General features: G+C 39.1%; 1 protein-coding gene and 1 pseudogene across 6 annotated transcripts; both read left to right on the top strand.

Moving 5' to 3' along the window:
- Positions 1–805: 805 nt before the first annotated feature.
- On the top strand, positions 806–16,583 carry LOC122034248 (putative MO25-like protein At5g47540). Of its 6 annotated transcripts, none has more exons than XM_042593414.1 (12): positions 806–1,201; positions 1,595–1,630; positions 1,994–2,155; positions 2,339–2,457; positions 10,130–10,204; positions 11,666–11,759; positions 12,313–12,372; positions 14,585–14,653; positions 14,782–14,880; positions 15,259–15,303; positions 15,401–15,503; positions 15,724–16,358. In XM_042593414.1, exons 3-12 carry the CDS (start codon positions 1,994–1,996, stop codon positions 15,783–15,785), a joined length of 888 nt encoding a protein of 295 aa, XP_042449348.1. In that variant the 5' UTR covers positions 806–1,201; positions 1,595–1,630; the 3' UTR covers positions 15,786–16,358. The 6 variants fall into 6 exon arrangements, 5 of the variants coding, with proteins under 5 accessions (XP_042449348.1, XP_042449349.1, XP_042449346.1 ...); XM_042593412.1 differs by having other exon boundaries at positions 1,064–1,201; positions 1,595–1,685; XR_006126651.1 differs by having other exon boundaries at positions 1,070–1,201; positions 15,218–15,303; positions 15,724–15,762.
- On the top strand, positions 16,505–20,168 carry LOC122034247 (annotated as a pseudogene).
- Positions 20,169–21,530: the final 1,362 nt, after the last annotated feature.

Here is a 21,530-nt window from a genome sequence, read left to right as displayed (position 1 = left end):
CGTCCGGTTGGTGATCACGTGATATTATAAAAAGAAGTGAATTTTTAAACGGATAAATGTTTGAAAAAAATTGTCACAAATTCATTATAAGGTCTTGGATAATGATACTTACTAACCAACATCACTAGTGAATTATTAAGATTACCCTTATTTGAAAAAAAAAATCAAATTTTTAAATTTTTGAATGGTATAAAATTTCAGATGAAACTGATCGATATATCATAAAACTCTGAATCACTTCAAATTAAAATTAATGTTCTTCTAAAAATCTTTTTAATATATTTATGTCCTCAAATCTAAATTCAATAGCATAAATTGAGAGTAATTAATTCTTTAATTGATAGAGTAAAAATAAAAAAAATGTACTCTCAAATTAATTTACTTATTAAATTTATATTTAGGCCATAAATACAAAAAAATTTAAGAGTATATTAGATTTGGTTTAAAATGACTGACTTCATTAATTAGTTTTGCGTAAAATTGACTGGGAGACCTTAAAAAAAAGGAGAGGCATTTTCGGAATAGGATATCTTTTTCGGAGAGCCTCAATATTATAAAAGTTGGATTTTGGATAATACCGAAACCTGATTAGGCTGTTTCAGTAAAATTCAGGGTTTTCAATAAATAAACTTGTTAAGTTTGAATATGTAAGGAAAGAAAGTCTGAGAAGGTGTGCATTTTAGAAGTTTCCAAAATTGAGGCTTTGATTTGGGAAAGGCAAAATATAGGTGTGATTTTAAAATTCTGCCATTTGTTTATAGATTAAGCCTCAAGTTAAAACAAATGAACTTAGGAAGAACCGTCGGGAAGAGTACGTGGAGTCTTCGTTAATGTGGGCGTTGCTATTTGTGGTTTGTGGGTGGTCGTCGTGGTTGCTGTTGTCCAGTGCAGAGGAGGAGGAGGAGGAGGAGGAGTCGCCGCTGTCAATCGAAGTCTACACCCTCTCCCTCTGTCCTTCCATCGAGCACCCACGAGTTCTCAATCTGGACGTCGCGGCGGCGGCACCCTCGGCGGGGGGTGCCTCGCCATCTTGTGGCGGCCCCGGAACCGCCGCAAGCAGTGGATTCCGCCGGAGGAGAGCGTGAAAGACCTGATCAAGACCAAGCCTCGGAGCCCCTCCGACCTCGTACGCCTGACGCGGGAGCTCCTGAGATACATCGACCGCGACGGAGACTTGCGGGATGCCAAACGGGAGGAGAAGGTGGGATTAGTCAATGCCCTCTCATTTTTTTGTGTTCATCGATCTTTGGATTCGGATCGTGTTTTTGTGTGTGTGTGTCTTTATATCTGTGCCAAGGATTGGTATTAATCGGCATTTTGCGCAACGGTGAGATCGGGTTTTGAAATCTGGCTCCATGATCGACTTCGGTTCTATGCTCTTCGTTTTGTCATTTTCCTTGTGTGTGAATTCTTTCACTATGCGGAGGCAGTGATGAATATAATCCTCTGTTTTCCGTATCGAAGAGCAGAATACGATTACTATCAATGAGAAAGATCAAAAGTAATAATATTTTTATCGCGTTTTACATGGAGTGTCATCTTCATTGGTTGGAGAGAGCAATATATGCGCAATCAAAAATATTTTGCGTTTCAGGGGAATGAAGGCTGGCCATTGACAAATTCAGATGCGGTTGGAAGCCGAATCTTTATTTGATGTCTACTAAGCCATAAACAAGGATCTTCTTGTCTGTATCCAATTTTTTTACTGAAAATACAGTAGATTTACTTGGCCACTTCAATTTCCAAGCAAATAAGTGATACCGCTTAAGAGTATTTGAGTTTACAATTGAAAACTTTTTATGAAACTACCTTCATTTTCTTTCCAGCCACAATATCTGAATCCAACTTTTATGCCAAACTGAGCATCGTCTTCTCTTGTTTAGATTTGGTTGTTGAAAAGTGTATCTTTGTTCAACTCAGATCTTCAGTATCATTCAGCGAGCTAATTTTTAGATATTGATAGTCCATCAAACTATCATCTCTTCTTATGCAGATGACAGAACTATCTAGCAGCATCAGGGAGGTGAAAATTGTGCTTTATGGCAACAGGGATTCAGAGCCAACTGCTGAAGGTTGCGCACAAGTAACTCAGGAATTCTTTAGGGAAAACACCCTACGCCTGCTAATTGTTTGTCTTCCAAAGTTAAGCCTAGAAGTAAGTATCTTAATCTATGATATTTTAGTAAGATTTAAAAGTGCATGATTAATCTTGAAGAACATTTTACAATGTTTTTTCACAGATCTGTTTTATTGTTACATGCTGTGATTAAAAAGTCCTAAATATATGTATACATGCATATAACTTGGTTTTGAAGTCTGATCTTGTGTGAGTTTGCAGGCTCGCAATGATGCTACCCAAATTGTAGCTAATTTGCAAAGGCAGCAGGTCCAGTCAAGATTAATTGCATCTGATTATTTGGAAGCTAACAAAGATCTCTTGGACCTCTTAATTTCTGGGTGAGTTTCCTATTTAAAGTTTCATGTATAACTGATCTATCTCATAGATGTCAGTTATGTATTGTAGAATTATAGGAAGGTTTCTGCCATTTGTGTCTGTTTCTTCCCCTTAACCCTGTTTTTACTGTTTGGATCTGAGTTATAAGTTGTAGCGTATCTATTCCATATATATTTGTTCCTGAACTTTTCAGAATAAAAAAAAATATCTGGAGTCTCTGGAATGACAATTGGAATCTGTGTTACATTAGTTAATGCTTATATGTTTTTATTCATTTCTATCACAACAAGATGGACTTTACCCCGGATGAGAATGGACTAGCAATTAAATCTTGGATGGAAATTTCTTTTACCTATTTCTTTGGGTAATCTATTATTGACAACTTCTTCTCAACTTATTTCACTATAAATTAAATAAAGTTTCCCTAACTATTTATGGTCAACTACATTGATCTTATTTCTCCTTTAACTGCATGCAATTCTATAAAAAGATTAATATTTAAACCAACTAAATTATTTTTTATTACATCAATTAAAACTTTAATTGATCTCCCTTTACTCTAAATCTTTCGAATCAATTCATCTCTTTAAGTTAACTTATTTTGTCTTATTTTATCATAAATTGAAAATTGAAGTGACACCTAATTGCTCTTGGATATTAATATCTTTCATTTTATGAGTTTTATCCTTTCTACAATACTAAATTAATCCATAAAATATAGTGAGTCAAGCCACAGTATTGTAAAACACTTTATAGCCTAAGGAGCACATGATGATCATAAAAGACTCTAAAAATTCTGTTAATGGTATTTTGTCAACTTCAATCTCAATAAAGTTGATACTTGAATATGCCACCTTAAATATCCTCTATATGTCAAAATTTATGCAGGTAGAATGCAAAATTACCTCTATTTCAAGTTGTATCTTTGTCTTTTGTAGTAGAAGCAATATATCAAACACCTCGTGTAGTCAAGAGTTGTCTCCTCCAACACCACAAGATTGCAAACATAAACGTAAAGAATGGACAAGAATGTTTGGCATAAGTTTACCTCTCATGAAGAGCATTCAAATTTATATAATATGATCAGGAGAGCAAAGGTAAAAAAAAATGGATAAGATGATGGCCACTACGTAAAAAAAGACTGCAACCCAAGTGTAACCCCACTCTCACATGAGGCACTTCCCTAATATAAAATACATTCCTTAAGAATAATGCTGTCCTCTCTACAAACTTTTTAATCTCCATTAGTCTCTCCTAACCTTGAGAAATTTGCATTGCAGGTTTCCTAAGTTGAGAATCCAAAATCATCTCTAAATTTCTTACCACTTACCTTAATGTCTTCTCATATAGTTGTCATTTTTTTTTCAACTTAGGCAGTACTCTCTCTCTCTCTTTCACAAAAAAGAGTTGGTTAAGGAGAAATAGTAGTTTCCTCTTATTTGTCATTCGTAATTAAAATTCTTATCTTTCATTTTTACTCTCTTATAAATAAAGATAATCTCCCATGTTCCCAACACATGTCTGGTCATTTCTCTATGGTGGCTCTTCAATTGTTTAAGATGAGAGAGGTACAAATAAGGATGGAGAGTAATTTAAGTATTTAGTTCTGATTTTTCAAAAAAAAAAAAAGTAAATGCATTAGTTGAGTTTCTTGAGAAGTGTGAAAAGTCTAGAATCATTATTGATCCAGTCTGAGATCAAGGAATGGGATGACTTGGTCAAAGTAACCATGATCGAGTAATTTTGACCAGGATACAAATTAAGTAGAGTAGGCTATCTTCAATTCAATCTTCTATCAGGTCGGACTTTAATCAAGTCGGACTTCAATAGACTGACTGCCTTCGGGTCGGGCTTCAATAGACCGAGTAATCAGGAGATCTTTCGGGTGAGGATCTGAAAAGACTCGAGAAGAACGTTAAGAGGGCAGATGACTCGACTTGGGCACTCCGACGCTCATGAGAAAAGGTGGAGAAAAGTAAAGAAAGTAGAAAGTTATTAGATTGCTTTCCTTGATGTTGTAAATAACTAGTTACCTTTAAATAGAAAGTGAAAGGGTGACCCTATTTCCCAAAGGGCGGACCTCTTTTTTTCGTTACTGAGAGACGTCTCTCTATCTGACTAGTGCTTTAACGGTTGCATCCCTTGGTGATCGGTGCTTCAATAACAGGCGAGTTAGGTCCTAATTTGGGCCAATGACATTCAGATGTTACTCGGGCTTAATTGACTTGAGGTCTTCTTTTAGAGCTGATTTGGTTGAAGCTTGGTTTAATTTGACCGGGACTTAGTCTAAACGGCTCTGAGCTAGGTTTAACTCGACCTGAGCTCGATATGTCTTGATCCAAGCTGATTTGACTTGACCCAAGTTCATCTTGACTTTGACTTCCAGCTCAACTTGACCTTTGACTTGACCATGCCATGTGGTGTTGGTTGTCTTCACCATATCAATTATCTTTGTGAAAATGAGGGATATTATTCTGATATGGTATGTATATACAAGTATATGTAATCTATAATATATTTTGAATCATATGTTTCCATGTGTTGCAAAAGGTGATAACGCTCACCCCAGGCACCCCTCCATGGCCCGCCCCAAGGCTTGTGGAAGGGTAGTAAATCACAGTACCGAGCGGCCTCCTAGGTGGGAGGAACTTATTCCCTAAGGGAATGAATTACCAAACAACTTGAAACATTTAGTAATAAAATTAAATGTGAATTTGCCTCCTTTTGATTAAAAAATAATCAAAGTATTTCAGTCATCAAGTTGTTTCATCAAACAACTTGATTATTAAACTGTAGGTGAAGCAACTTAATAGAATTCATTTTAAAAACATCTCCTATTTAATTTAATTGGTATTCGTTTTGAAGAAAAAATAATTTAATTTTCACCAATTTCTACCCATCAACCATTTTCACCAAATAGCTTGATGGAATAATTAATTTTTCAGTTTTAAAATTAGAAAAACATGTTTACCTGTAATATTAGATGGACATTTGCCTTTTTTTTAATATGTTTCTTTTCAATTTATTTTTCAGTCAAGCTATTTCACCAAAACTTTAAATTCTGTTTGGTGAAATAGTTGAGGGTATTTTGGCCTAGAAAAGTGGAAGGAGCTTGATTTATGCATTTGACAAAAAAAGGAGCTTGATTTTGGCATTTCCCAATGATCCTGTCCTAGCGCTGAGTCGATGGACACTGGGGACGTGGCACTCTCCGCTATCTTCGACGGGTGATGTGGATCTCAGCAGCCTCTCTCAGCCGAAAGAGAGGGGTTTCTGTGACGACCTCCACGAAACTTAAGTGTGAAAGGAGAAGGAGAGGCAATTGCGCTACTGATGAGAATCGTGAATACCTCAGGTGTGATGGTCCCTATATATAGGGACCAGCATGGCAATAGCACGCTTCGCGATGCGCCTTCCGAACATACCCTATTAGGGTTGTGTCGGCGCGGCATTCACGCCATTCCCGTGATCCGAATATCCTGATGCTGACGGTGGAAACTTCTGCGTGATGCGATACGGCATCCGTACGATGCAAGAGGCAAGTGTCTCGAAGATGATGTTACACAGCTGTCCTTTTGTCCCTTGCTGGCCAGCTACTCAAGGCTGTTCGTTTTGACTCCAAGGGCGGGTAGGCTCGGAAGCACTCGATCGTGCTGCTCGCGAATCCTTATCCGCCATGATTTCTGATGGAGAATTGAATACTTGAAGCTCCGTCCTGCCCGTAAACTATGGTGATACCGACTCCGCCCAGGCCCTCGACTATCTGAGATGGGCTCGTCATCACAGAGTCACACTGCGCCGTCTTCAGGCAGCGCTCTGCTGACAGGGTTTCACTGCTGATCTGGCCGACAACGGCGCTCCTCGTCTGTGCGTCCACCAACGTGATGACACCATCGACCATCGACCATGACACCCTTCCACCGATCATCCTTACCCTACCACCCCTACGCTAAGTCCGCGCTAAGTGGAGCTTTCAGCTACACTGAGTTTAGTCCGCCCATATCCGATTTATGTTAAGGAGGGCTTTCACTCTCCCCCTCCCACATCCGGCCTTCCCAGTGTACCTTCACCACCATGGGGTCGCCGAAGGTTTGCAGTGGCCCGTTGACGGTACAGGTGTGATGCAGCAGACGTAACTCTGTGTCAAACGCAGGAACCGGGTAAACCGCCTCTTGAGAGTGCGTTATGCCCTCGGGCTACGTGGCGGCGTGCTGTCACGGCTGTCGCCTTACGCCATCGTCGCCGTCGTCGGGATCCGATTCGGGGTATTGCGCGGCTCATGGTTAAACATCGGATGCTCAGCTGAAGTTCTGCAAGAATGAGCTGATCCCCATAAAAGCCGTGAGCTTCTTGCAGACCTTGTTCAATGACGCTCTTCGCACTTGTTCCCTTCCCGACAGACAGGTGAAGGCGGCCTGTGATCCATTCCGTCTTCCACTTCCAGATCCTCTCTTCATGATCTCTCCGCTCTGATTTGGTTCAAGATATAAGGCTCGTATAAGTTCTCCTCCGCACTGTTTGTTAGTGGCTCTGCATCTCTCCCGATTTCGCTTTGCCCAATCGTCTCCGGCGAAGATCGACTACAGCTCTTGATCTGAACTCCCTGCCTGCACCTGATATGTCCCACATGCTGTGCGGAGTGGTGATCGCCACCTTTGACTTACACCAACTCCCTCGCCTTAATACCCGATTCACTTTCACCTCGTCTCCAACTGACTTTGGGTTCCGTTTCACATGGCTGCGACGATCCACCCTTTCACCCTTACGCCTGCCGACCATAATCACCCAACGTATGAGTCATGTAAGATAAGATGAGATACACATCGATAGGTAGTTTAGCTGAGTAGGCGAGCGCTCGCTCGTAGACAATACCTCTTCCATCTTCAGGGCTCTCTATGGCTTGCCTGCCCTTCGCTAACTCGCCGGAACTATCTTCTTCTTCGACGAGTTCCTGGATACAATACCGTATACTATGCAGGCTCCTTTCCATGCTAGCGCTTACCTTTTACTGCTACGACCTGAGCCAAGGCTACCTATGCTTGGCTGTAGCGACCCAACGCTCCACCGGAATCAGCCGAGGCGGGACCCCCTCTGCTTGACTCAAGCTCTTGGCTCAGTTTTATATCAAGACTATGGCGCTGCGCCGAGCTACAACTGAGATCTTTCTTGCAGATCTGATGTCGAGATCCGCGGCAAATGAGACATCGCAGCCGCCATTTTCAGGCCACTATCGAAGTCCTTTCGAGTGGCTCGCTATCTGAACAGACGTATAGTGGTCACTCGAGCGCATTGAGGCTGCGAGTGAGCCCTTCCCTAAGGGAGGCCGCGCAACGCTTTGGGAGGGAAAGCTGCAGTCCGAAGGATGGACTCCGCTCTCTCCACGAGTTCAGTGAGACGTCGGCTGAACGACCTCTCGTTGTCGGCCCAGGGCCGGCGCCGAGTCCTCCGTCATGCGCATCGCCGCGTGTTGAGGCGTTCTTGGTCCGGCGTGTACCCTGGAGCATTACTCTGTGGCATCTCGGCGGTCAGTCTCTTCCCAATCGGATGCTCACCCCATCCTAGCGATCAGTCTCACGATTAAGCAGTCGACTTACGATCCGATACTGCTCTGGCTCGATAGCAGTCTGTTTACTGTATCATATCAAGCCGAGAGGCCACCTTGCGAGCACGCGACAGGACGATATATCAGTGGCGCTACTTGGGTGGCTGGCACGTCGAGACTGTGTTGAGGCACCACGTTCGAACGTCTGAGCCACAGTGGGTAAGTTTACCATGCCGACGTATCGAGCCTTCTTTATTTAACATTTATATCGCTTTTAATGGCCTGGAAACATTCGTTGTCCAGATGGCGTGAGTGATAGAGCTGTTGCGGAAGGAGGCTGCGGCCAAGAGAAGAGGATCATAAGAATTAGAAAATTAGGTTTTAGAGCCACCACCTATTCCTTTTATAGGCTAAGTAAAAGAAAGAAAAATGATTCATCTCTCTTTAAACCTTGCATTTTCAAAATCTCTTCATAACCATGTTAACCAAACAGTTTAAACCAAACCAAGTTAAGTTAAACCAACCAAGTTAAGTTAAACTAAACCAAGTTAAACTAAACTAAACCAAGTTAAAGATGGGTGGACGCGAGGCTTTATATAGAGGCTACGGACAGGGAGAGAAATTGGCTGGCTCTCTCACAACACTCAGTCCGATCAATAATAACCCATACCACTAAAGGGTTATTATCAACTTGAAATCAATCCCATATTACAATATGGGCTCTACTATATAAGTAAGTGTAATCTTCCCGTGTTTAAGATATCGTGGTTAATTAATCGAAAGTTCTTGACAGGAATAGGATCATCAAATGACATCACTTTCGCTCATGGCCTGTCTTGAAAGGCTCATGCCAACGAGATATCTTTCTTATAAACCCATGATCTTTCCGTGTTTTCATATGGACTACGTTTCAACCTTCAACCCCAACAATCCCCTCAAACAAAGGACCACTTTCCACGTCCGATCCTCGACCCACCAGGTCTTCCGTCTGCCCCTCCCACCCGACCTACTAGACTTCCTCGCTTAGCCGCAACTAGGACTTCCCACCGTAGTCCTCTGTTCGAACACAAGGTCTCCACTTCGCTCGGTTCTCAACCAGCTGTGCAATCAAACCATCTTAAGGTTAAACCTTACGGCTCCGGCTCCGATGCAGAGTAGGATCGAAAAGAATTTAGATATCTTCACAATGACATGATATTGTTCACTTGGGCCCAAGCCCTCATGGTTTTTCTCTTGGGCTCTATCCAGGCCATACCAATGGAGATATCTTTTCTTATAAACTCATGATCTTTCCCGTGTGTTTTGACTAACAGATATGTTTGCAACACAATTAATTAACATCGATTCCAGAGTAAGCCACTCAACTTTATTATCATGTCGAAAGTCCACTGCGGGTTTATGATAATCCTTAAACTCCTCTCAGGACATCATCAACCTAAATAATTAGGACACAATTTCCTTCTATAATCAACAACACACCATATAAATAATACTATCTCCAACTCAACCTATTGATTTACGACGAATAAATCTCACTCATGATAAGTTAAAGAAATAAATATTAAGTATCGTGCTTGTTATTATATATGGATTAAGAGCCATAATCATGTCGTTCTTTTATGTAGTCAGTATAAATCGAACAACCTCAAACAGTCCTGCTCAATACACACATAGTGTACTAGTGTAATTTTATAGTCAAGACAGACTAATACCAAATTACACTACAATCGTTCCAATGGTTTGCCCCAATCCATCTTGGTTGTGAGCTACTATTTATAATTTATAAGGAACCGATAACATGATATTCTGTGTGGCACCACACACCATGTTATCTATAATATAAATTAAATGGACAACTGCATTAATATATATATAAATATAAAATGCAAACATTTGACCAAAGTGATTCTCATTTCAAAACATTTCAAAACAGATGTTCATACAAAAGCTAGACTTATAGTATACATCCCAACATATCTTTCAACCTTCCTTTTTATTTTGTTGTGATGCCTATCTATTTCAGATTTAGGATTCGTCTCCTTGTTCTACTAATTTAAAAATACATCTATATGTACTCCAACTAAGATCTATGTTATGATTTTTTTAATATATCTCTCATATTGTGCATAAAGGTATGAAGACATAAATATGGCTTTACATTATGGACTAATGCTCAGAGAATGTATTCGGCACCAGAGTATAGCAAGGTAATGTATAGTCTTTGTTTTTCTTTTAGCACTCAAAATATTTTAATCTGAATTGTTGTTCCCTAGAGTGTTGGCTATGAATGAAAATGTAATGCATTTTCAGACGGTGTCAATCTAAGATAGAAAAGCAAATGACGACTTGAATGATCCTCATTTACATAGAAAGTATTTTTTAGTGATAGGTGGTTATGTTGTGTTATCAGTATCTCTCTTTTTCTGAAATTCTATTTATTATTTTATGCTACCGGTATAGGTTAACATGGTCACAATGCAGCATACTGATCATCAATTGATACCTAGGTAAATGTTATTGTGACGCCTATGCTTTTGGGGTTTCTATAGTGCCAATCAAGTCATAGTTTATCTAGACTAATAGAGTCTGCAATTAACTTAAGAAGGTATCCTTCAATTCTTTTCACCCGTCATGGGGAGGAAATAAATACTAAAAGAAGAGGGAATGCCAAGAGAAGCAACACGAATAAAGAATATCTACCAAGACGAAAAATCATTTTCCATCACTCATCTTTCAATTTTGTCATTTGTTAATCACGAAGAGAAGATGAAACACTAAAAAGAGAAGGGAGGGATAGAGGAGATGCACCAAATGGAGCACCAAATATTGAAAGAAAAAGTTACTAAAAGTATCTATATCTTGTACTTATAATTGCAGCATTTCAATGGTGCTAGATCAAATGTAAAAACCTAACTTAAACCACATTGTCAAACCATCAAAATAGTGTGGTTAGCTCTAACAACAATGGAGGAACTAATGTCCCGACAATTACAATTCCCTTATGATGGCATGTTTTCTATCCATATGAATTTGCAGTTACTAGTATATTTCTGTGAATTTTTGCATGAATGATCAATTTATGTGTTACATTGACTGGTAGTAGCCCTTTGGCAAAAAAAAATCTCTGATGTTTTTTTTTTCTTTCACTTTTTTGCTTTTAGAAATACTTGTATTCATTGACTAATTTTATCCTCAAATCAATCCTGCATTCTTTAAATTTGTGGTGTCGACTTCACTGTCCCAAAAGTAAATAGACACTGTTCAATTAAAATTCTTCCACTTCAAACATAAACCATTAATATTTAAGTTTGAATAGTCTTGACTCCTGGCTGGTAGAATTTTTAAATGTTGTTGCTTTTGTGCTAAAACTCTATCCCAACTAGTATTCCAGAGTAAATACAGTTAAGCACAGAATCATGAAAATTGATACAAGTGATGAGGAGGAATGTATAAATAACTTCATATAAGCCAATAGATTCAATTTGTGGAGAGTTTAAGATGAACAGAACTTTTGATGGACTATGTATTGTCTTTACATCACACTTTGTTGGATAAGTGTTGTTTCTTGCTTTTAAGATTTTGGTTTCCATTTTATATGATATTAAATATGCTTGTCACTTGGAACCATTTGTTTGCCAATTGCACTTGTCCTTGATTTGCTTTGGCAGGTACGTTCTAGAGTTCGATAAAATGAAGAAGTTCTTTGATTATATTGAGATTCCAAATTTTGACATATCATCAGATGCCTACTTAACTTTTAAGGTCAAGCAACTGTTACAATCTGTTTATTTTTATCAATTTTGGTCAGTTATTACCCTTAAACAGTTAAGAGCATATATTTGTTTTATTTCCAGCTAGGATTTAAATTTTCAAACCACAGAGCTTTTATGGTCTAAGTTTGTTGGTTGACCAAGAGACAGGTAGGGGCCACAAAACTTTAGAATGGATTAAGCAGATTTGTATGAACTGGTATAGAATTACTTTTCCCTAATGATTATTTGATGAGGATAATATAAACATATGTTTGGATTTAAGTTGGTTTAAGATCCCTTTTTAACTTTATAAATAATAGGAAATTTACAATGGAAAATAGTAGATATGAAGAATATAAAACTATTATTATTCTTAAAATATTTGGAATTATATAAGAGTTGAGAATTAGTAATTAGTGCAGAACAATCAGAAAACAAAGAAATTAGTTTCCAACTTCTACTTAGGAGTATTGGAATCTGAGTCTGCTAAAGCTATTCTGAGTTCCCGCTCTTTCTCTAGAAGGCAAGAAAAAAAACTGACCACTAAAGATATTATTATACAGGAGCTCATGACAAGGCACAAATCAACTGTTGCAGAATATCTCTCGAAAAATTTTGAATGGGTAAGGATATTTCTCTCAAGAGTTCTTTTGTGTAGGTAAATTTTAGGATAATCAGTTGCATTGGGCCAAGTTGTTCAGAGCTGATTGGGGCTTTTATTCAGATGGTTATGTTCTCTTCTTTATTATTGTTATGGTCAAACTCATGTACCATACTTTGCATACATTTTATTTATTCTCACTTTTTGTGTTTTACTTTGGGATTAGTACTTCTTTCATTTTGGTATAGTTAGGACCAGCTGATAATTTAAATTTTTTTGCATACGTTTAATTTAGTGTTGGTTTTGGAAGACATTTATTTGCCAAAAAACACCTGGCTGTGCCAATTGTAGAACTTAATCATTTTAGATATAAATTGTAGGTCTCAATTCTATTTTGATATTATTTGTTAGTATTCACATTCACATTGCTGTGATACACCTATGTGAGTTATTGTGATACCTGTGGAACAAAATATCACTATGACACCACCTGTTTGATCTTTCCCATGAAGATGGGATGCATCTAATTTCCTAGTATTTGAAACTGAACCAATCAGAACACTGCATAACATAATTTTCCATCAACAAGGCAAAGAAACCAAAAATTTTATGTGCAATTGAAATCAATCTCAACAACATAAGTGACAAACAGCAAAACACACAAGCTAGGAGAGCCATAAACTTGATTCGGTTTTCACTTGAAACTAACATGTATTTTATTTGTTGATCCATGATGAAGCTGGAAAACTTTTGCACAATAGATTCTATATAGTGTCACAATCATTGTATATTCTAGATAAAAATTAGATGGAAAAGGTGAAAAATAAACAGAGAAAAGCAGTGCCTACACCTGAATCCTAGAGGCTGTTGCCCCTCTATACTTACAAACGGGATGAGATATATAAGCAAAGATCTTACTTTTACTTCCTAGAAACAGCACTATTAAGAGAAGTAAAAACACTTTTTCTGTATTTGTTGCCTTCAATAATTGTATACATGCATTCATTTGGTCAAGGTCTGGTTTAGTTGAATTATGCTGGACCCCTTGAGGGTGTTCGACCATAAATGTAGCTACTATGGCTAGTGCTGGAAGAGCCAACCATATAAACCTCCACCTCATCAAGCTTTAGTTCAACAACTCAATCAACTCCAAACTAATATGAAATGATTTAACCTAAATGAGAAAATTGTCCTATCAATTTGGGTAAGTATGAACTACTGATCCAAAATTCTTGAACCCAAATTAGTGACGGTGAACTCATCTAGGCCTTATAATCCTTTGTTAATGCAAAACCTCCCTTTGGCTTAAACTTCGATGTAAAATCTCTAACCGAAGGGTGGCGACATGGTTAAATCTCAAGGTTTTTAACTGAAGGCATCTTAGACCCAGTTGTACACGCAACATTACAGGTAGCCCTTTCCTTTTGGGTCACCTCATCAAGATTTGGACTATCTATTTTGATTTTATCTGTAAAGACCTTAGGCTTGAATCACTAGCCTAAAATGGTTAATATAGTCTTAGTACTACGATGCTTATCAAAAAACTTATAGACGTCCTTCATCAGGACACAACTAAGGTGCCCAAATTAGGGGAAAAAAAACTTTTGCTGATGAGTCAGACACATCATTATTCTCAATTCTCCTTCATGGTAAAGGATACAAGATCCTGAGAGGACAAAGCTGATATTTGGTCTGTTTTATCATCTACGGTGTAAATAAAGGAATTATTCTGAGAAGGTGCCTTAGAGAGCACCTAAAACTGTGGCATCACTTTAATGCCTTTAATTTTAAGGGCGATCCTAATCAAGCAGCACCATGGCTGATGTGAAGCTTAACAAGTGTACCTACCTAGTTGCTAGGCATTCACTTCTTTTGAAAATAAATGTAAAATATTGCAGGGAGTGGAACTTTATTTCATTTTTGTTTTTTATTTTTTATTTTTAAAAAAAGAACTGAAACGTGAACAACAGGCTTATGAATACCTAACTTTGCCAATATAACAACCACTTTGCCATTGAGTTAGGACTAACTAATTATGGAATAACTTAAATAACTGATTCCTTTTAAAGGTTTGAATATTAACTAAGTTATTTGGTTTCGGATTATTAGTTTTAATATGAGTCGTCTTAAATTTCAGTCAGCAGAAGTTTGCATTTTCTTTGTAGTCACCCTAAGGCCATAGGCATTCAATTAATGTGTGTTTGCTTCTTTTGTTTTAAAGTGTTCTCTTTCAGTTTTTTGCAGAATACAACACAAGGCTCTTATCATCCTCCAATTACATCATAAGAAGACAATCTGTTAAGGTATATTCCAAATTATGTTCTAGATGCATTTTTCAGTTTGGTGTTTGGAATTTAATGAAGTTATATATCTTATATACAGTTTTGAGTAGTTACTTCAAGAACCTTATTTTTACTCTCTTTTAACTCAGCTTCTAGGTGATATGTTACTCGATCAATCAAACACTGCAATTATGGTGCGTTATGTTAGTTCAAAGGATAATCTTATGATCCTAATGAATCTCCTAAGGGTACGTTTACTCAAATCTTTCCTAATCAGGATTCATAAGCATTCTATGCTTACTTTGTTACAAAGGCTAAATTTTATATGGTTTGAAAATCACCAGTAAGTGCTAGTGTAAATTAAGTTAAATGTATCAAATATACGTAAAAAAGATGTGTTTGCCAAATGGCATATCTTTGTTTATCTGTATTCATATAGCTTAATGATTTACTATTATAGTTAAGTTGACAATTCTTTTTTTTCTATTGATAAATAACAATGATGTGATTACTTTGCAACTAGCAGCAATGGTATTATTTCATTGCTATTGTTATATATGATAAACTTATTTTATATTTACCTAGACTATTATCAGAAATCATTTTTCAATCATCTCTGCTGATAGGAATCAAGTCAGAATATTCAAATAGAAGCATTCCGTGTATTTAAGGTATACCTTGCATCCTTTTTTTTTTCTTTTAGAAACTTTTTTTTTGTTAATAACATATTCTTAGTTATGAGTTAATTTTTCTTTGAAATTTTTTTAGCTTTTTGTCGTCAATCAAAAGAAGCCTCCTGAAATAAGAACTATACTGATCACAAATCAGAACAAGCTTCTTCGTTTGCTCCAACAAATCAAGTTAGATAAAGGTATGCCAGAGCTCCAATTTATTTACTAAATAAAAGCACTTTCTTTTCATTTCCAACTTTTGTTTGGCATCAAATCGATAAAGATAACTAAGAAGCAGATACTTAAGTAGACAAACTCATTTACTCAACTTTACTGCCAAGCAGTAAGGATCGGATCAGGATTAGTTGATCAAGGTTTGGCTATTGTTTGTTGCTGTCATTTTCCCAACTTTTTCTGCAGAAGATGAGCAATTTGAAGGAGACAAAGCCCAGGCTACGAGAGAGATAGAAGCCCTCAAGTGAGAGAACACCTAATTGGGAACATTATATGCTATATCATTTTGGGTTCTCAAGTTTTTATAGAATGTTGGAAGAGTTGGTCCTGCAATATTAACCGGCTTAGTCAGCAAGAACTTTGAAAGTTGGGCCAAAACTCTTAGGTTCCCCTTTATAATAAAATATATCTATAGTTTATCACTGGTTCTAATCTCCAGCTTCACAAGAAAAATATAACAGTCCCAAGGCATCTTGTATACTGTATTGTCTCTCTAAAAAGTACAAACCAAAGGAATATGTTCCTAGATTTTCAGAGGTGTTAGCTCGCTTTTGACTATTAATTTGTTTCCTGGGGTTAGATTTCATTAACTTAGTCAAATTAGTCTATTAATGTCATGCTTGAGAGAATGGTTGATGACATTCTCAGAGGTGTTCTTACAAATATTTTTAAGAACTGTCACTTAAGTTGGAATTGTATCCTCTGTTTTACTATGCTGGTCAACGTCTACGTAAACAATCTCTTCTCTCTCTTGTTTTTTGGGTGATAAAATTAATTTCTTAGTTGAATAAAAAAAATAATGTCGAAAATAATTAATTAAGCGGATTTGCAATTAAATTCGAACGCAAAACAACGGGTCTGCAGCGACTACCTGGAAGTTTGAACTGTGGGGCTGACTCCTGATTTACATAGATAGGTGTGGGCCCGCCGTACTCTTCCTTCCGCAGCGTGATTTGTAGTGTTCCCCTCCACCTCGCTCATGGGCTCCTGTCTCCTTCTTCTGTTCTTCAGCCAGTCTTCCAATCCCCCTTCTTCTTCGCCCAGCGCCCTCCATTGGTTGATCATTCTAGAAGTTACGCCCTTTTGAGATGGTCTCCCTCGCCGACTCCCAGTGCGACAGGGCTCAGCGCTACCAGCAGGGCCGATCCATGCGCACCGTCCGGTCCCACCTCCCATCAACACCGCCCGCCCTCCCATCCTCCGCCGCTGTCTCCGAAAACCTAACCGACTCACTCGTCGATTTCAAGCTACGGGAGCTTGCCTCCTCCGGAGCGGGACCTTCTCGCTCTGCCAATTCCAGCGCCGAGCACGAGGAGCTTCTCGAAATCTCCAGGGGCTTCTCTGACTGCTCCAGCTTTGGCTCCGACATCTCCGGCGAGCTCCAGAGGCTGGCCTCCTTCTCCATATCTGAGGTGCCACGGAGCGTTGTGGCATCCAACGTCGAAGGTTTCGAGGAATCCGGGCTCAGCACGTCGTCGGAGAGCCTAGAGTACGCGTCGGTGGAGGGCGTCGAGCCGGTGGTGCGCGCTTGCGTGGAGCGTCTGAGGTCGGTGTCGGTGGAGGCGAAGCGGGAGGCTGCGGCGAGGATCCGGCTCCTGGCGAAGCACCGGTCGGATTTCCGGTCGCTGATCGGGGCGTCGGGGGCGATCTCGGCCCTAGTCCCGCTGCTGCGCAGCACGGATCCGGCAGCGCAAGAGAATGCGGCGACGGCGCTGCTTAACCTTTCGCTGGAGGAGGCCAACAAGAGGCGCATAGCGGCGGCGGGCGCGATCAAGCCGCTGGTGTACGCCCTGCGGACAGGGACAGCCTCTGCGAAGCAGAACGCTGCGTGCGCGTTGCTGAACATTTCGATGATCCAGGAGAACCGGGCAATGATAGGAGCATGTGGAGCGATCCCACCGTTTGCTTGCTACCTCGTGGGTATCGAAAGAAGGACAATAGCCATCTTGTTCACACGCTCGTAAAAGCTGTGTTCCGTACAGGGGCGGGCGACGCGGTGCCTCTGGTGGGCATGATCGCAGAACCCGATGGCGGCACAGCGGAGAAGGCAATGGTGGTGCTGGGTAGCCTGGCTGCGATCCCGGAGGGACGAGAGGCGATAGTAGAGGCCGGCGGCATCCCAGCGCTGGTAGAGGCGATCGAGGCCGGGCCAGCAAGGGGGAGAGAATTCGCTGTGCATGCCCTTGTACTGCTCTGCGCCGACAGCACCCAGAACCGCGGTCTCCTGGTCAGGGAAGGTGCTATTCCGCCGCTGGTAGCCCTTTCGCAGTGCGGTTCCGCCCGGGCCAAGCTCAAGGTACGCATTCGCCACCGCAACCTTCCTCTGCTTCCAACTCCTCCAAAGCTAAAACAAGTTTGATGTTTTATCTCGCAGGCAGAGACGCTTCTCCGATACTTGCGCGAGCAGCGGCAGGACATGGCGAGGTAATTTGGTAAGGTACATTGTTCTACACTGTTTTGGTGTATATCATGTATGGCAATACTTCCTGTTCAATCAATGACTTTAAGTTTCTTAGTGCAATATTGATGTGTACAAAACTTGTCTGATGTTCTCGAAATACATTTGGATTGTAATATTGTTGTTTTGTTGGTGTTACCATCCAGATGCTGCTGCTTGTTTGTTGATTGCATTGACATCGAATTGATGACTTGCTCCTAGTCCTTTATGTTTCTCACTTATTGATGATTGCAAATATCTGTCACTCTATACCTAGCTTCTTCTTAGCATCTCCATAGTTCAGCAACTTAGAAACATCAGTAGTGGCAATAACAACATAGAGCAAGTCAACCTTTGATTCAATCACATAATATCATTGTTTTATGGTTAAAAAAATGCTTCAAGCTTTGAAAATGATCAGAGTGATTAAAAATTTTGGTTGTTACATGACTCTTTTTTGTGCTTTCTATATATCTTTGCACGTGTAACATGGATCTTGTTCATTGATTTTTTTAGATATTTTAATAGGGAAACAAATCAACAAATTATTAAAGGCACGCTTTTCATCTAGAGATGAACCTGTCTCTTTTTTCACTGTCAGATCATATTCTTGAAAACTAATAGATATGGCTACAAAATTTGCATCCGTTAATTTGTGTCGGAATGTAAAACTTTCCCATCAATGCTCTTGTAAGTATCTCTCTGTTTTCCAGCCTCGTGCGAGGTAACACTTGTATCATGGTTCTCATATTTATGCCTTTCAAATAGAATAGTCAAATTTATTCAGGATGGGAAGAGCCTGTCCTGAAGCACATCCTGTACTAGTCATGTGCAAGCCAAAGTTTGGGAAGAAATATAATGTTTATTTAATGATTATGGCATTGCCTTAAGTGCATTTTTATGTAGCTTCTATTATGGCTGTCTTCTCTGGTGTCTCGACTGAGTATATTCAATTAGAATTTCAATAAATACCAAATGAAACCCAACCATCTCAACATTATCAATCAAAATTCAAAAGTGGGAGACATCGTCTGTCCCTCGTGCCGACCAGCATTAATTTGTAGGTGAACCGTCCGAACTACCACATGCCTTCACAGTTCCTCTCCATATGGAGGTTGGAGAAAATTTGTGAGCTAGAAGACAAAAACATCTTGTTTCTATATATTCGAAGGACTATATATCTATAATCTATCTAGAAATTATATGGAAAATAAAAATGCATATATATAATTCTAGGTTATTAGTTATGGTTAGAAGTTTTCTAACTCATTCTATCTATATGGATAAATATAGTTAGTTATATAATATTTATTAAAGTAATTAATACAGAACTAAAATAGATAGCTAACTAAGATTAAGTAATAGGTAAAATTTGGTAGTTTTCCAGATTTCTATATATTAATTTTTTTCTTACATTATGTGTTACGTGGGCTTGCTTAGCTTAGAGCTTAGAGCATTGTATTTGTAATGTAATGGCCATCAGTTTGACTCCGAGCATTATTATTAAACGTTTATTAATTCCTATGTTGTAGTCACTTGGATTATGACTAGGCATGGATGACAAATAATCGAGTCTACTTAGCCCAAGTCCAAACTTGAATCATGCCAATTCATACAGACCGAAAAGTGAAGTGTGCCTGATCAAAAGAAAACATAATTTCTTTATCTGGTAAATGGTTTAGTGCATTACTCTTTGCAACTGAAGCAGATTCTTTGTGTGCCAGTGCCTTAAGGCTGGTTGTTACATCATTCAATAAATCTCCTCCTTTAGCATTTCATTGTGCAGCACCAGCAACTTCATAGTTAACTTTTAAAATGCATTACAGTGTTGCAATGCTCTGAAGAATATTAATGCCCAAACCAGAACATTAGCAATCGGGTAAGCACTTGATTGTTCATTTTATGATACTTTTATCTTCAAGTGGGTCATGATTCACTTTACAACTTCTATCTTTGAGGAATATGTACAGTTTGAGCTGCAAAGCGTGAACGCACCACCAGACCACAAGGCCCCACTGTCTGCCAGATTTGGCTCAGCTTTAAGCTTCGGCACGCGTTTGATTCCACCTTTTCTCCTTCACGCTTGTTCTGCTTTGGTACAGTGGAGTTGGTGTGCCACACTGATATATTCTATTCTATGGTTGTGAATGATGAGTGATGAATATCAAATATGTGCAACTCTGTACGTCCAAAGCTATTTGAAGGCCCTAGCACCAGTTCAAACTAATACTAAGTTTATCATGCTGGATGCTGATGTTTGTAAACATTAATATTTCTGCTGCCTTAATAACGTCTAAAGGATGAATATAGTCAGAGTAGAGTGAAAACCTGTGCTAATGGTTGATCCTAGTCTCAAAATATGTTCTTTCGTAATTGAGAAAAATGGCTCATGTAGTTGTTGAATAGATGTGAATGGAGAAGAGGTGGAAGAGGAAAGAGGTTCCATTGTGAATGAGATTTTAGTCCCATATTGAGAGTTTCATGGCATAATGGTTAGTTTATATTGATTCACATGCATTGAGAATATGAGCAATTGCATGGGAAGAGACTCTCTTTCACATGTGGATGTGTAGAGGGGTGTAAATCCAAGGTTTGGATTTGCATTGAACTATGTTGACTCATGTTCGGGCACGACTTGTGTACGTCCACTCTCCACCAGTGTTCCCTCCTCCTTTATCGTGCAACTCCTGTTCGACGGAGTGTCTGTGATAGCAATCGAGTGTCACTCAGCTTGTCGTGTCCGTCATTGCTTGGTAGAATCTGTTTCAAGAAAACTGCGTCAGTCATAGGACTCGGTTAGTTTTTCCGGTCGGTCTCTTCGTCTGCACGTTCGGCCGACCTGCCTATATGCTCGCCTGGTCTGCCTGCTTCACTCGACCGACACCAACTCGTCCGACCAACCTATTGCTAGGCCTGTCTACTTGCACAGTCGGCTCTCTGATCGGACGACTACCTTGCTCGGTCGACCTCTCTCTGTCCGCTCGATCAACCTTTCTGAACCACTGTGTCCACTTCTGGTCTGCTGCTCGGCCGATCAGCCCGCCTTGTCAATATTGTGCAGACTACTTTCATACTTGGCAGAAACCAGTCCCTGCTGTATCAGCTCAGGTCATCTAACTGTAAGTTGAATTTAAATATGAGTATTTAAATTCAACTAATAATACCTCGTATATCTCCGGCAACCTATTATTTATCCAACAGTAGTTATCTTTAGTTAAGAATTAGAAAAAATGATTCTATATTTAATGTTTTCCGTAAAAAACACTCTAGCCTTTCATTGTTTTACAAAACATGCTCAGATCTTTAATTAAAACAAATTCTTTTAAATATAAAAATAGTAATATTGTATTAGAGTATTTAAAATCTCATAATGAATTTATGATCAAGTGTTCATTTTTCTCATCCTTTTCATTCTTTTGTTTACTTTTGACTAGTATGAGTTCACGATTGTCAATACGAAGAAAAATCTAATTACTTTCACTAAAGGAATAAGTATTAGGCAAAGTCACAAGGTCATTATAAATTTCTCCATGTTGATCCACAACAAGAAAGAAAC

This window comes from Zingiber officinale, chromosome 11B, assembly GCF_018446385.1.
Source record: "Zingiber officinale cultivar Zhangliang chromosome 11B, Zo_v1.1, whole genome shotgun sequence".
NCBI lineage: Eukaryota > Viridiplantae > Streptophyta > Magnoliopsida > Zingiberales > Zingiberaceae > Zingiber > Zingiber officinale.
This window is presented reverse-complemented; position numbering and strand designations above follow the sequence as displayed.

Bases quoted from the DNA above. Each gene is read 5' to 3' on its own strand.
- LOC122034248 (XM_042593414.1), top strand. From the start codon at position 1,994: ATGACAGAACTATCTAGCAGCATCAGGGAGGTGAAAATTGTGCTTTAT. The intron at 14,654-14,781 runs GTATATTCCAAA...CTTTTAACTCAG, and splicing joins TAAGAAGACAATCTGTTAAG to CTTCTAGGTGATATGTTACT. The intron at 15,504-15,723 runs GTATGCCAGAGC...CTTTTTCTGCAG, and splicing joins ACAAATCAAGTTAGATAAAG to AAGATGAGCAATTTGAAGGA.